Source organism: Balaenoptera borealis (assembly GCF_965194805.1).
Source record: "Balaenoptera borealis genome assembly, chromosome: 4".
Taxonomy (NCBI): domain Eukaryota; kingdom Metazoa; phylum Chordata; class Mammalia; order Artiodactyla; family Balaenopteridae; genus Balaenoptera; species Balaenoptera borealis.
Window position 1 is genome coordinate 61,044,872 of NC_138861.1, and position 11,407 is coordinate 61,056,278.

Here is an 11,407-nt window from a genome sequence, read left to right on the forward strand (position 1 = left end):
CATTATAAATCTTTGATAACCTATTTTAAGGAACTCTCCAGAAATTCCATCAAAAAATTAAACTTTTGATTGTTTTAAAACAAAATCTGTAGTGAGCCAAGCTTATTACTGTTAATCTCAGGATATACTGTACATTTTTTTATCTTATTTTGGGCCAACACTTCCCCTCAACCCCCATCTCTATCTTTATCTCTTTCTCTGTCTCACACACATTCTTTTGAACTAACTGAAATCACAACATCAGAATACTCTCTGTACAAAAGTAAGAGAATTCAGTTTTCCTGCTTGTATTTTATATTGTAGTATGCAAGCAAATTCTTAACTAACTTAAAATAATGATCACTGACTGATTATTATGTCCTTTAGGGAAAAAGGAATTATCAAGTAACTTAGTTATGTATACAAAAGGGCAGGGATCATACCTTACCATTTAAAAAAATAATGTATAATTTCATATTTAATCTAGTCTAAATAAATAATTTACTTATTCATTGAAGCACAATTGGCTCCTTCTTTTTATTGAGAGTTATACTGTTTTTCTTTTAGAAGTATTCTTTAATTTAGACTTGTCAGAAATTTATATCTACCTTTCCTGAATCTGAGTGTTTAAAATTGTAATTTTGTAAGTGTTAGGTGGGTTTTGCTTTTTTTGGAATTCCAGCAGACTTTTCTCTTTCCTCACACAACTAAACATCCCTTAGCAAGTTTCCATATTTGTGGATAATCATTTTAATGCCTCTAGAAGAATGCAAGGCAGCAATGAATTTGTAGTATCATCCTTTCAGTTATGTATTCGGGAATAAAAACAATCATGTGAGTCAAACACCCAAAGGTACCCACAAGAAGCCTTTCTTGACTCCTTGGGGTAGATTAGATGCCCCAACCAATGTGTCTTTATGATACCCTATTAGAGCACTTACAACATCATGTTGTAGTTTTCTTACTTGGTTTCTACATAGTCAGTATATGTGGGCAAGAACCTCTGTCTGTCTGATTTGCCATTAGTATTTGTATTAACACAGTGTATATCTACATGTATGTGCTTCACAGATATTAATGAAGGACGGAAGTCAAAAAAGCAAACAGTTTTTGGTAATGAGATGAGAAGCTGTGGTAAAGCTCACTCTCTCTCTCTCTCTTTTTTTCTGTGGCTCTTAGTTGCCTTTTATCACTTAGAGTGAGAGTAGGTAGAAGAGGCTTATTCGACAATATTCTGCATTTACAGACACATATTTTAGTAATAATTCTTATTTTAAGTACAACCACTGATACTTATGATTTATCTTAATTTATTTTTGCAACTGTTAAACAGGTCAAAGAAAGTATCTGTTCCATCAACTGTGATATCCAGAGTGATTGGAAGAGGAGGCTGTAATATTAACGCTATTCGGGAGTTCACTGGTGCACACATAGATATTGATAAGCAGAAAGACAAGACAGGAGACCGGATAATAACTATAAGGCAAAGTTTTGTCTCTTACGGTTTTTTTCTTTTGTATTTTATTGCACTAGAGCTTAATTATCAATATATATAAGCATTTGAGTTTTCAATTGAACTTTGTATTTAATAGCATACTTTTTTAAATGGGAATTTGATTAATGTTTAAGATAACCTTTACAGTTTTTTTTTCTTATTTATATGCTCTTGTGAAGTATTTCAAAGGGCTTTAAAGGAATTTTTCTTTTGTGTGTGTATGGCAAAGGTTTGAATAATCTTTTCCTTATATAAAATTTTAATATGACATTCTTAAAAACTTTTTAAGAAGAAATGGGTTTCTAACACATTCTAATCTGTAGTTTTCCATCTTTCTCTTAAATTAGCATTTGAGATTTGTTATTCTGAGATTGTATCCTTAGAATATGAGCTCAGTAATAGATTTAAATCTGAAGTGGATGTTTGTTTTAAATTGAATATTTGAACATGTCTGTGCCTGAATACCCTTAGAGTAAAGATGATATTCTAAGAAATCATAAATTTGGTTGTGAGAGACAGGTGCCCTTCCCAGTGATGGAGGGGCAGATAGTTTTTTAGCCTGCCTCAAGAGGAAGGAGGCAATTAACCAGCTCTGTTTTGCACCTATCCACTTCTCCTATCTTGTTTATCCCTCCCCTGGGATAAGTGTAGTCACAACTTGCCTTATCCAGAGAAGAGGGGAAGCATATACCCTTTATAAGTAATTTCCCCCTTAGGGTCTCCATAAGGCTTTCCTTTCAATCAAATATTTTCCTGAACATCCAAGACTGGGGTTTGACCTTATGGCCATTGTTGTCATTATCAGGATTCTTCTCTCATTTTGAGACATCTGTCCAAAAGAGTTATAATAATCACTCTACTAATAGAGAAACCACTAATAAATATAAATGGGGTCATCTTAGCTACCAGGATTTAAAATAAAATACTATTTTCTTACTCAGTGGTATTATTTTTCTTGCTTATTTGTACTGCTTTTAATATCGATCAGCTGTTTAACTTCATGGTAACAATATGGATTACATAGGATTTTAAAGTGCAATGGTTTTTCTGTCTAGAATGTATTTCACAGTAGGAAGATGATTGCTTAGTCTGAGGAAACAGTAGTGAAATTAAATTTCTTGGAAAGGAAGTCATTTACTTTTCCTTTGAAAAATATAGTGGTGTGTCAGGACAGTTTATTGCTTTGTTTGCATAATACCTCAAAAATAGTCAGATAATTGCTTCTTAACTTTTATCTGTTCTCTGTATGTGTGTACATACACATACACACACGAATTAATTTAGGCTTTACATATTGAAAAGGGGAAATTGGACCTAATTTTTTTTTTTTTTTGTCAACTTATAGGGGTGGCACTGAATCAACAAGACAAGCAACTCAGTTGATCAATGCTCTGATCAAGGATCCAGACAAAGAAATTGATGAACTTATTCCAAAGAATCGTTTGAAAAGCTCCTCAGCAAATTCCAAAATTGGGTCATCAGCACCTACCACCACTGCTGCTAACAGTTCCTTAATGGGGATTAAAATGACGACTGTAGCTCTGTCATCAACATCTCAGACTGCCACAGCACTCACTGTGCCTGCAATTTCTTCTGCATCTACTCACAAAACCATTAAGAACCCAGTGAATAATGTGAGGCCTGGTTTTCCAGTTTCTCTTCCATTAGCATATCCTCCTCCACAGTTTGCACATGCTTTGCTTGCTGCTCAGACTTTCCAGCAGATCCGTCCACCAAGGTTGCCCATGACGCACTTTGGAGGTACTTTTCCACCAGCTCAATCCACTTGGGGTCCTTTTCCTGTCAGGCCTTTGAGCCCTGCCAGAGCTACTAACTCGCCTAAGCCTCACATGGTGCCTCGCCATAGCAATCAGAATAGCAGTGGTTCTCAGGTGAATTCAGCAGGTTCTTTAACTTCAAGTCCAACAACTACAACCAGTTCATCAGCTTCAGCGGTGCCTGGTACATCTACAAATGGCAGTCCAAGTTCACCTTCTGTTAGAAGGCAGCTTTTTGTCACAGTTGTGAAGACATCCAATGCCACCACCACAACAGTCACAACCACAGCAAGTAACAACAGCACTGCACCCACAAATGCCACATATCCTATGCCTACTGCCAAAGAACACTACCCAGTATCATCCCCATCTTCCCCATCACCACCAGCCCAGCCAGGAGGGGTTTCTAGAAACAGCCCTTTGGATTGTGGAACAGCATCTCCAAATAAAGGGGCATCTTCCTCTGAACAGGAAGCAGGTAGTCCACCAGTAGTAGAAACAACAAACAGTAGACCTCCAAACAGCAGCAGTTCTTCTGGGAGTTCATCAGTTCATTCTACTCAGCAGCAACCTCCGGGATCTGTTTCTCAGGAGCCAAGACCACCTCTTCAGCAGTCTCAGGTTCCTCCCCCGGAAGTTAGAATGACTGTTCCTCCTTTAGTAACAACAAGTTCTGCTCCAGTGGCGGTGCCTTCTACTGCCCCAGTGACTTACCCTATGCCTCAGACACAAATGGGATGCTCCCAGCCTCCGCCTAAAATGGAACCCCCTACTATTAGACCACCCTCTCATGGCACAACTGCCCCTCACAAGAATCCAGCTCCTGTGCAAAATTCATCTGTTGCAGTCCTCAGTGTCAATCACATTAAAAGACCTCACAGTGTTCCCTCTTCTGTCCAGCTACCTTCGACCTTAAGTACACAAAGTGCTTGTCAAAATTCAGTACATCCAGCAAATAAGCCTATTGCTCCCAATTTCAGTGCCCCCTTACCATTTGGGCCCTTTAGCACATTGTTTGAAAATAGCCCTACTTCTGCTCATGCCTTCTGGGGAGGATCTGTTGTTTCATCTCAGTCAACACCAGAATCTATGCTATCAGGAAAATCCTCATATTTGCCAAATTCAGATCCTTTACATCAGTCTGATACTTCCAAAGCTCCAGGTTTTAGACCACCATTACAGAGACCTGCTCCAAGTCCCTCAGGTAAGTTTGTATTTTCTGACATTCTGCAGCTGCTCATTTCTACAAATGATGTTGAAACTCTTGGTTATTTTCTAATATTTTTACTCTGTGACTGGGTCAGATAGACAGATTGTAGTACTAATTCAAATGCTATTGTGAGTATTGAGTATGTCTAGTATGGCATTATTATTTTTTAAATCTATTTAGAAGCTGTAATGGATTTTTATCTTAAATTTACTATAAATAAATTTCTTCATCAGGTATATTTTTCTCTCTCAAAATAAAGAAAAGGGGACTTCCCTGGTAGTCCAGTGGTTAAGACTCCACACTCCCAATGCAGGGGGCCCGGGTTCGATCCCTGGTCAGGGAAATAAATCCCACATGCCGCAACTAAGACCGGGAGCAGCCAAATAAATAAATAAATAAATTTTTTAAAATAAATAAATAAATAAATTTTGAAAAATCTCATATTTTAATTTAATAAGATAATGCCATCAAAAGTTTGCTTTTAGTTCAAATAAAAAATAATTACCAAAGATTTTTAAAATTTGATTTCACTTCCGACTGTCTTTTTTGTTTTAAAAATAATGAGAAAAATATAGAGCTACATAGTTCAATAGGGTAGGCACTAACTATATGTGCTATTTAAATTTAATAAAATTAAAAATTCATCTCAGTCAAGCTGGCCATTTTAAAAATTTTTTCCCAGTTTTGTTGAGATATAATTGACGTACATCACTGTATATGAGTTTAAGGTGTAGAGCATAATGGTTTGACTTACATACATTGTGAGATGATTACGGCAGTAAATTTGGTTAGCATTCATCATCTCCTATAGATACAATTTTTTTAAAAAAAGAAAAAGGAAAAAGTATTTTTCCTTGTGATGAGAGCTCTTAGGATTTAGTCTCTCTTAACAGCTTTCCTATGTATCATACAGTAGTGTTAACTACCGTTACTATGTTGCACATTACATCCCTAATACTTACTTATCTCGTAACTGGAAGTTTGTACCTTTTGACCACCTTCCTCCAATTCCCCCCCACCCCACCTCCACCTCTAGTAACCACAAATCTGATCTCTAGTAACCACAAATCTGATTTCTATGAGTTTGTTTGTTTGAGATTCCACATATAAGTGAGATCATACAGTTTTTGTCTTTCTCTGTCTGACTTATTGTACTTAGCATAATGCCCTCACGGCCCATCCATTTTGTCAGAAATGGCAGGATTTCCTCGTGTTTTTTTGTGTGGTTTTTTTAAATGACTAAATAATATCTCATTGTGTGTGTGTATGTGTGTGGTATATATACATATATGTATACATACCACAGCTTCTTTATCCATTCATCCATGGATGGATACTTAGGTTGTTTCCATGTCTTAGCTATTGTAAATAATGCTGTTACGAACATGGAAGTGTAGGTATCTTTTCGAGTTAGTGTTTTTGTTTCTTTTGGATATAGTTCCAGAAGTGGAATTGCTGGATCATGTGGTAGTTCTATTTTTAGTTTTCTGAGGATCCCCCATACTGCTTTCCATAGTGGCTGTAGGCTGGTCATATTTCAAGTGCTTCCTTAATAAGCACATAATGGCTGGTAGCTGCAATATTGGAGAGCCCAGATATTGAACACATCTATTAACATAAAAAGTTCTGTTAGACAGTGCTGATATCTAAAGAGGATCTAAAGATCTGGTTTTGAGTGACTGCTTTTTCTTTTTTAACTTTTTACTTTGAAATATTTTTAGATTTATAGAAGAGTTCTTCTATAATTACCCCAATTTCCCCTAATTAAACATTCTTACATAAACACCATATATTTATTAAAACTAAGAAATTAATATTGGTACAGTACAATTAACTGGACTACAGACTTTATTCAGATTCCACAGTTTTTCCAATAATGTTCTTTTTCTGTTGCAGTGTCCAGGATACCAAGTTGCATTTTGAGCTTTGTGTTTTAATATGAATATTTCAAATAATTAAAGATAATTTCATTGAGTTATTTGTAGTGAGGTGGATGGACCTAGAGTCTGTCATACAGAGTGAAGTAATTAGAAAGAGAAAAACAAATACTGTATGCTAACACGTATATATAGAATCGGAAAAAAAATATGATTCTGTAGAACCTAGGATCAGGACAGGAATAAAGACGTAGACGTAGAGAATGGACTTGAGGACATGGGCAGGGGGGAAGGGTAAGCTAGGACGAAGTGAGAGAGTGGCATGGACGTATATACACTACCAAATGTAAAATAGATGGCTAGTGGGAAGCAGCCTCGTAGCACAGGGAGATCAGCTCGTAGCACAGGGAGATCAGCTCGGTGCTTTGTGACCACCTAGAGCGGTGGGATAGGGAGGGTGGGAGGGAGACGCAAGAGGAAAGAGATACGGGGATATATGTATATGTATAGCTGATTCACTTTGTTAAAAAGCAGAAACTAACACACCATGTAAAGCAGTTATACTCCGACAAAGATGTTAAAAAAAAAAGTCTACCATTAAAGCAGTAATAAAATAAGAATAAATAAAGATAATTTCATGCTAGAGATAGACAAACTATGGTCCATGTGCCAAGTATGGCATACTACCTGATTTTACATTTGTGGTTTTTTTTTAATTGAGTCATAACAATTGTGTAAGATTTTTAAAAAAACTTTTTTTTATTTTTAAAAAGAATAATATGTGACACAAAAAATAGTACATTCGGAACTCCCCTGGTGGTCTAGTGGTTAAGAATCCGCCTTCCAGTGCAGGGAATGTGGGTTCAGTCCCTGGTCGGGAAACTAAGATCCCACATGCCCTGGGGCAACTAAGTCCTGGTGTTGCAACTAGAGAGCCCACCTGCTCTGGAGCCCATGTGCCACAACTAGAGAAGCCCGCGTGCCGCAGCTAAGACTCGATGCAGCCAAAAATAAATAAATAAATAAATATTTTTAAAAAAAAATAGTGCATTCAAATTTCAGTGTTCATAAATAAAAGTTTTATTGAAATACATCTATGCCCATTCATTTACATATTGTCTTATGGCCGCTTCCATGCTCTGCTGACAGCCTAAAAATATTTATTATTTAGCCCTTTACAGAAAGGTTGCCAACTTGTTATTTGTTATTGAAGAGATGACATTCTGGGACCAAAAATTTCTAAATATAATGGGAACTGATTGTTATTTTTACGTATTTCTATAACACGTAAATATAATGTAAAGAACATGGTCAGTAAATATTTCCTCTCTGGGGGTTGATTGAAATATTTTCATGTACTTTCAAAAACACTTTCTCTTGAATACTAAATAGAATCAATATGATTTGGTTGTAAAAGCTTCATATGCTGATTAGTACATTGGAAATGCTTTTATTTTTTTCATTTTTTTATTTTTTAAAAATTTTTATTGGAGTATAGTTGATTTACAGTGTTGTGTTAGTTTCGGGTGTACAGCAAAGTGAATCAGTTATACATATACATATATCCACTCTTTTTTAGATTCTTTTCCCATATAGGCTATAACAGAGCATTGAGTAGCGTTCCCTGTGCTATACAGTAGGTTCTTATTAGTTATATATTTTATGTCTAGTAGTGTGTATATGTCAATCCCAATCTCCCAATTTGTCCCTCCCTGCCCCTTACCCCTTGGTAACTATAAGTTTGTTCTCTACCTCTGTAACTCTATTTCTGTTTCGTAGATAAGTTCATTTGTACTCTTTTTTTAGATTCCACATATAAGCAATATATGATATTTGTCTTTCTCTGTCTGACTTCACTCAGTATGACAATCTCTAGGTCCATTGATGTTGCTGCAAATGGCATTATTTCGTTCTTTTTTTATGGCTGAGTAATATTCCATTGTATATGTATACCACATCTTCTTTGCCCATTCCTCCGTTGATGGACATCTAGGTTGCTTCCATATCCTGGCTATTGTAAACAGTGCTGCAGTGAACATTGGGGTGCGTGTATCTTTTCGAATTACGGTTTTCTCTGGATATATGCCCAGGAGTGGGATTGCTGGATCATATGGTAGCTCTGCTTTTAGTTTTTTAAGGAACCTCCGTACTGTTCTCCATAGTGGCTGTACCAATTTACATTCCCACCAACAGCGTAGGCCAGTTCCCTTTTCTCCACACCCTCTCCAGCATTTATTGTTTGTAGATTTTTTGATGATGACCATTCTGACCGGTATGAGGTGATACCACATTGTAGTTTTGATTTGCATTTCTCTAATAATTAGTGATGTTGAGCATTTTTTCATGTGATTTTAGCCATCTGTATGTCTTCTTTGAAGAAATGTCTATTTAGATCTTCTGCCCATTTTTTGATTGGGTTGTTTGTTTTTTTTTGATATTGAGCTGCATGAGCTGTTTGTATATTTTGGGGATTAATTGGAAATGCTTTTATATTTCATTTTTGTAAAGTTGGAATTTAGTGAAAATACTTCACTTTTCAAAAAATGTGAAATCTAGGTAATGTGTTAAGAAAGACTAAAATTAAGATTTAGAGAAAAAAGAAGTAAATTCTTGTTTTGTGGAAAAGTATAGAAAAAAGACGTGCTCCATCGGGAGGTAAGGTTTTGGGGTGTACAGTTGATTAGAGCCAAAATTAGCAATGAAGTTTATCTTAAGAGTTTATCAGAGGGAAGTATTAGATTCAGGTCAACATAGGCATGTTTGCCTTTACAGCTATACCACTATTTCTACAACCTAGAAATTAACATTAATTCAGTAATAGCACCCAATATGTAGTACCATCATCCCAAATATACCCTTTATGCCTGTATGTTTCTTTTTTCTCTCCTTTTGATCCAACCAATCAAGATTCACACATTGCTTTTGGCTATTATGTCTCTTTGATCTCCCACAGTCTAAAACATCTCACCACCTTCTTTTGTTCTTCTTGACATTGAATCCTTTGAAGAGTCCAGTTGTACTGAAGAATGTCCTGCATTTCAGATTCACCCGTTTTCTCAATCTGTGGTTACATTCTGGTTAAACATTTCTAGCAGGAACATCAGATAGGTAATGTTTGAATCTCACACTGTATTGTATCAGGAGGCAGTCAATGACAGATTGTCCTTCTCTTATCTATGGAAAGCATGGCCACTTAGTTAAGATGCTGATTGTCAGGTCTCTCTATTATGAAGTATAGCTACAATCTTTTTTTTCTCCTATAGTTTTTTTCTGGTGTGTTTTTGGTTTTGTGGGGTTTTTTCGGTTTTGTTTTTCTTTTTTTATTTTAGTAGCACTCTTAAGTTCACAGCAAAATTGAGAGAAAAGTACAGGGGTTTTCCATATACCCCCTGCCTTCACACAGGCATAGCCTCCTTTATTACCAACATCCACTCCAGAATGGTATTTTTGTTACAGTCGATGAACCTACAGTCACACATCCTTATCAAAGTCTGTAGTTTACATGAGGGTTCATTCTTGGTGCTGTACGTTCTGTGGGTTTGAATGAAAGTCTAGTATAGTAACCATTATACTATCATCCAGAGTATTTTCAGTGCCTTAAAAATCCTTTGTGGTTTGCCTACTCATCCCTCCCTTCCCCATACGTTTTTTAAAGGTAAAATTTTATACAACTCCTTGGCCACCAAACCTATTTAAATTCTAGTGTTAATATTAAATCTATACGTACTCTATAATAAGTAATAAAATGTCAAAATTAAAATTAAATGTAAAATGTTTTCCTTGGTAATTTCTTTTTTATAGCTATCTTTATAAAATAAAGGGGGAAATAATGAGTGGGATAATGAGTGGAATGACTGGAAGAAGTAAGCAAGGAGAAATTTTTTTAATAATCTAAAATATTTTTGGATATATTAGGGACCTCTTGGAATTTTAGGTTTTTCTAATTATATCTCCTAGGGGTAACTGTTATAAATTATGATTATCTTCTACATTATAGGTATTGTCAATATGGACTCACCATATGGTTCTGTAACACCTTCTTCTACACATTTGGGAAACTTTGCCTCAAACCTTTCAGGAGGTCAAATGTATGGACCTGGGGCACCCCTTGGAGGAGCACCCACAGCTGCTAACTTTAACAGACAACATTTTTCCCCACTTAGTTTGTTGACTCCGTGTTCATCAGCATCAAATGGTGAGTAATATACACTGTAGTTCCAGAGGAAGAGTTTGTCTGTATGTTCCCTTAAAAATCAAAAGGTTTTTAAGTTTTTCAAAGTTTGGAATTTTTAAGTTTTAAATCTCTTAATAATTTAAATTCTATAAAAATGTAATTTGTATTCATGGCAATCTGAAATCAGAAGGAATTTAAATAGAATTTCCAGGTTTTTAAAGTATTAGAATCAACTTCGGCTCTATCAAACCTAGCATATTATATTGAAGTTAATTTCTAAGAGGGATCATTTTTTGAGAATAAAAAATCTTGTTGTATCATCTATTGATTTACATTTACTTTCAGGTTTGAGAATATAGCTCCCAAGAAGAAAGATTTGTAGCCTTAAAAGTAGTATAAATATCATGTGCTTTTGGTCTACCTTTAAATCTCATCTATTACATAAATAATACAACTGATTTCACATTACCAGATGTGTGTTTTTAACTGTAGTCAGACTTTGAAGCATTGATCAGATTTTTCAAACCAAGGAAGATCATTCTTCACTAGGGAATTCAACTCACATTAAGAGAATTCCATAGTGGGGCTATTATTTGTGGTTATTTATTTATTTAGCAAGGCTAAAGGCATCAAATTGCTTTCACCTTGAGGAAATTTTAATAAGAATCCATTTTCTTTTAAACTACCAAATTTCTTCTAACAATGTTAGAGCCCAGTTAACAGAGACTGGTTAACTGAATGAAGGAGTAAAAAAATATTAGTATTTGAGAGATGCATATGAAAGTACATTGCCAGTGAAAGCATGAAGTAAGGTGTAGCATATAGTGAATTTACATATTTATAGTTTTTCTTGTGTTTGTCAAATAACAAGGACTGTCACTTGGAATATTAATT

General features: G+C 35.5%; 1 protein-coding gene across 19 annotated transcripts in view; it reads left to right on the plus strand.

The window, feature by feature from the left end:
* The window catches only part of ANKRD17 (ankyrin repeat domain 17), a 250,560-nt gene that overhangs the window by 137,994 nt on the left and 101,159 nt on the right, over positions 1-11,407 (plus strand). For 17 of the 19 annotated variants that reach the window (XR_014243983.1, XM_082390034.1, XM_082390047.1 and 14 more), the window contains 3 exons: positions 1,313-1,462; positions 2,820-4,456; positions 10,337-10,534. Coding sequence is in view for 18 of the 19 variants with exons in the window: in XM_082390034.1 (XP_082246160.1) it covers positions 1,313-1,462; positions 2,820-4,456; positions 10,337-10,534 (1,985 nt within the window). In the remaining variant the exon portion in view is untranslated. The remainder of the gene's footprint in view (positions 1-1,312; positions 1,463-2,819; positions 4,457-10,336; positions 10,535-11,407) is intronic. The other 2 variants (XM_082390051.1, XM_082390049.1) reach the window with 2 other exon arrangements.